Source organism: Cyprinodon variegatus, unplaced genomic scaffold, assembly GCF_000732505.1.
Source record: "Cyprinodon variegatus isolate N-32 unplaced genomic scaffold, C_variegatus-1.0 Scaffold1035, whole genome shotgun sequence".
Taxonomy (NCBI): Eukaryota; Metazoa; Chordata; class Actinopteri; order Cyprinodontiformes; family Cyprinodontidae; genus Cyprinodon; species Cyprinodon variegatus.
The window spans coordinates 261,381-264,561 of NW_015151488.1; the positions used below are offsets into that span (position 1 = coordinate 261,381).

General features: G+C 37.8%; 1 protein-coding gene across 1 annotated transcript in view; it reads right to left on the reverse strand.

The window, feature by feature from the left end:
* The window catches only part of LOC107100953 (T-complex protein 11-like protein 1), a 13,521-nt gene that overhangs the window by 7,968 nt on the left and 2,372 nt on the right, over positions 1-3,181 (reverse strand). The window contains exon 2 of the mRNA XM_015399655.1: positions 378-660. Within this exon, the coding sequence (XP_015255141.1) occupies positions 378-660 (283 nt within the window). The remainder of the gene's footprint in view (positions 1-377; positions 661-3,181) is intronic.

Consider the following 3,181-nt stretch of genomic DNA (forward strand, 5'->3'; position numbering starts at 1 on the left):
TTTAAGGTGATTTTTAACATAAACTAATAAACCGCCACCTCCCCCTGTCTCTCCATTTCTTCTGAAAACATTGTATTCTGGCAAATCCACAGCTGCAGATGGTGATTTTGCATTCAAGCAACCTATAGATATGGTTATTATATTAATATTTGAGTCACCTAAAATATGTTCTGTTAATTCTGTTTTGTTCACAATACTATTAAATAAATTTTGCACCATTGAGGCTAAAAAAAATATAATCTCCATGTTCCCATTTGGCCAAAGGAAGATCACTTAACAACAAGCTGACCTCTGCATGAAATGACAGGGTCTAAAAATAAAACAGTGTTGGCTAACTGTAGCGCTAATAATGGTGTGTCTCTCACAGTATGGCTTACTTCAGCAGAGGCACAAGGTCGGTGATCTGCTTCAGTTTCTTGATGTCCTCATCTCTGCATGGGGCGCATAGAGAACCCATCATTTCAATGATAAACTGGGACAGCTGGCCGATATCTAGAGCTCCGTTTTCAGCCTGCTGCTGGATTAGCGGCAGATCAAGAACCTCTTCGATGCGGGAATGAAGGCGTCCGTGGCCGGACAGCAAAAAAGACTGCAGCGTCTGGATGGGAGGTTGTAAAGGGAAAAGATACAAACGTTGGAGAATGAATAACTGACTGATGTCTGTTATGTGAGAGGTAGTAGTAACTCAGATATATCAAAGTATAGATTGGTCACCCAGTCAAAGGCAGCCTGAAGTGACCCAATCAGATTTTTTGGCCCATATGCGACCTGGATCTGATCTTTTTATGGCAGTCTGAACGACACAGATCAGATTTTTTCCAATCTATGTGGCTATGTGGTCCTGAATATGATACGAATCTGTTCTTTTCCAATGCGACCTGCGTCTGAACGGCCTGGTTGCATTCATCCGACCTGAACGCCATTAATACCCGACAAAGGTCACTATTCTGGGTCTTGTTATGAAGAGGCGGCAAGAAAAACAACAACCATGGCAGACGATGATGCGGAGAGCAGTATTTATGTTTCACCATATTCAAAAGATTGAGTTTTATGGTTGAAATATGGAAGCACTACCTTCCATATTTACTTCCGTAAACACAGAGCAAGCTGGCCTGTGATGTCATTGCATCTTCTACTGCGCATGCGGGACACTTGCTTTGTATGATTGCAGCTCACACAGGAGATCACATACAAGTCGCATATATTTGAAAATGTGAACAGCAACGCAAAAAAATCGGATTTCACAAAAAAAAAAAAATCAGAATTGAGCATCAAGGCCTGCAGTGTGAACGCAGCCTAAATGACCATCTCTGAAACTCAGTTATAGATAAAAACTGAATTATCTGTTTTTTTCTGAAGACTTGATCCAATAAATGCTATTATAGTACAACAGTGGAGACGAATAAAGAAGTTCCAGCTTTTCATTTTTTAAAACAAGGTTTTAATAGCTTTAAATCATATTTTTTCAGACTGTGATAGTCTTTTAAGGTGTTTGCTTTGACTTTACCTTATTTTTGTAGAACCCCTGATGGGATTACTTGCAGTCTAGCGCTGAAACAATCAGATTAATCGTGATAAATTGATTATTAAAAATAATCGTAATATAGTAATCTATTGATCGTTAACTGGAGTGTAGAGACTGTAGAGCATTTAGCTGCTTTTTCAGGCTTCTTTATTGCGATGTTCTGTTTGGTTCTTTTTCCCTCTGAAATAAAAATTGCGTCTTCAATCTCAAGGCCACATCATCATTTCCTGCACAGCTGATTGGCTGCTGGGTGGAATGTTTTTTAGCATTCAGATCAATCCTGAAAGCTAGCCTGACCCGGAGCAGGATTGCGTTCAGAGTACGTCACCACGGTGACTAGCCTTGCTAAGAATGAATCCAGCTTCGTGTTACGGATGCATAGATGGACTGATAGGATGCAACTGATGTTTCCCAAAGATAGTTGTGAATAAAGTCAGTAAATCTAAATAATCTTTTTTATACTATATTATGTTTATTTTATTACAACTACGCAGCCCTAAAACAAACATTTTAATCAACCATCACACCTGAGATCTCATCCAGAGAGCGATTTTTTTTTGTTTTTAAATCTACATGTTTAAAAATCAGTTATATATTAAAAAAATCTGAATCTAATAAAAATCTTATATTGAAATTAAAAAGCAAAGTAAACTAATGGAGAAAATTGCTTTTTAATGAGCCACAGAGGAATGTCTATAACGAGGAAGGCATCATCGGTCTGCCAGCTTCACCGACCTGCAGCTTTTGCATGCATCCCGTCTTCAACACACCTGAAAAAAATGCTAAGGAGGCAATTTGGTCTTTTGTTTCAGATGTGCTGAAGCAGGGAGGCAAGCAAAAGCTGCAGGACAGTGGCACCCGAGGACTCGTGTTGCTCACCCCTGGTTTATACAGTCATGCTGAGATTTATCCATAGTGTCGTCTTTAACAGGTGATTACATTTGTTTAAATGTAGCTTCGTATGGACAATACTTATGAAAAACTTAAACCGTGGAGACCTTTAATCCAAGATCTCATCATAGATCTTAGACAACTTTTATTTAGTAAACACAGAGTGTATACAAAATGAAATTTCGCAGCTTTTCAGACAGTAAATGAACATTTCCATTCCATAAATGTAAACAGCGTGGGAGAAAAAAAAAAAACCTGAGCTGGGAGAGAGAAAGAAAATATAAAGACAATTTACAGATCAGACAAAACTCTTGAGATATCTGATGAAAATATGATGAATTCTGAATATTTGCAGAAGAATCTAACTTGATTGCGAAAATAATTAGGACACTTTCAATACAACAACTAACACTTTATGACTGCATAAAAGACTTTAAACCAAATTCAAGTACAAGTTTAGAGTCGATGTTAGAATTTTGCCATTTTCTTATTAAGCGTGTCATAAATGTGTTATTGTGTTGTTCTAATTGTGTAAGAAGTCTCCCAACCGTTGTGTTTTTTTTAATAATTGAACTTAACAGATCTCACAATGGAGAAATTAACTCTAGATTTAACCCGCATCCTTGGGGAGCAGTTTCTGGCATTATTTAGTTATTTTTCCTGTTCAAGTCTCAACACATGTCAGTTCCTGCATTAAAGGAATAGTACACCCAAAACATGATAAGCCTTCATTTTCTACTCACCCCCATGCTGAACAACACTCTG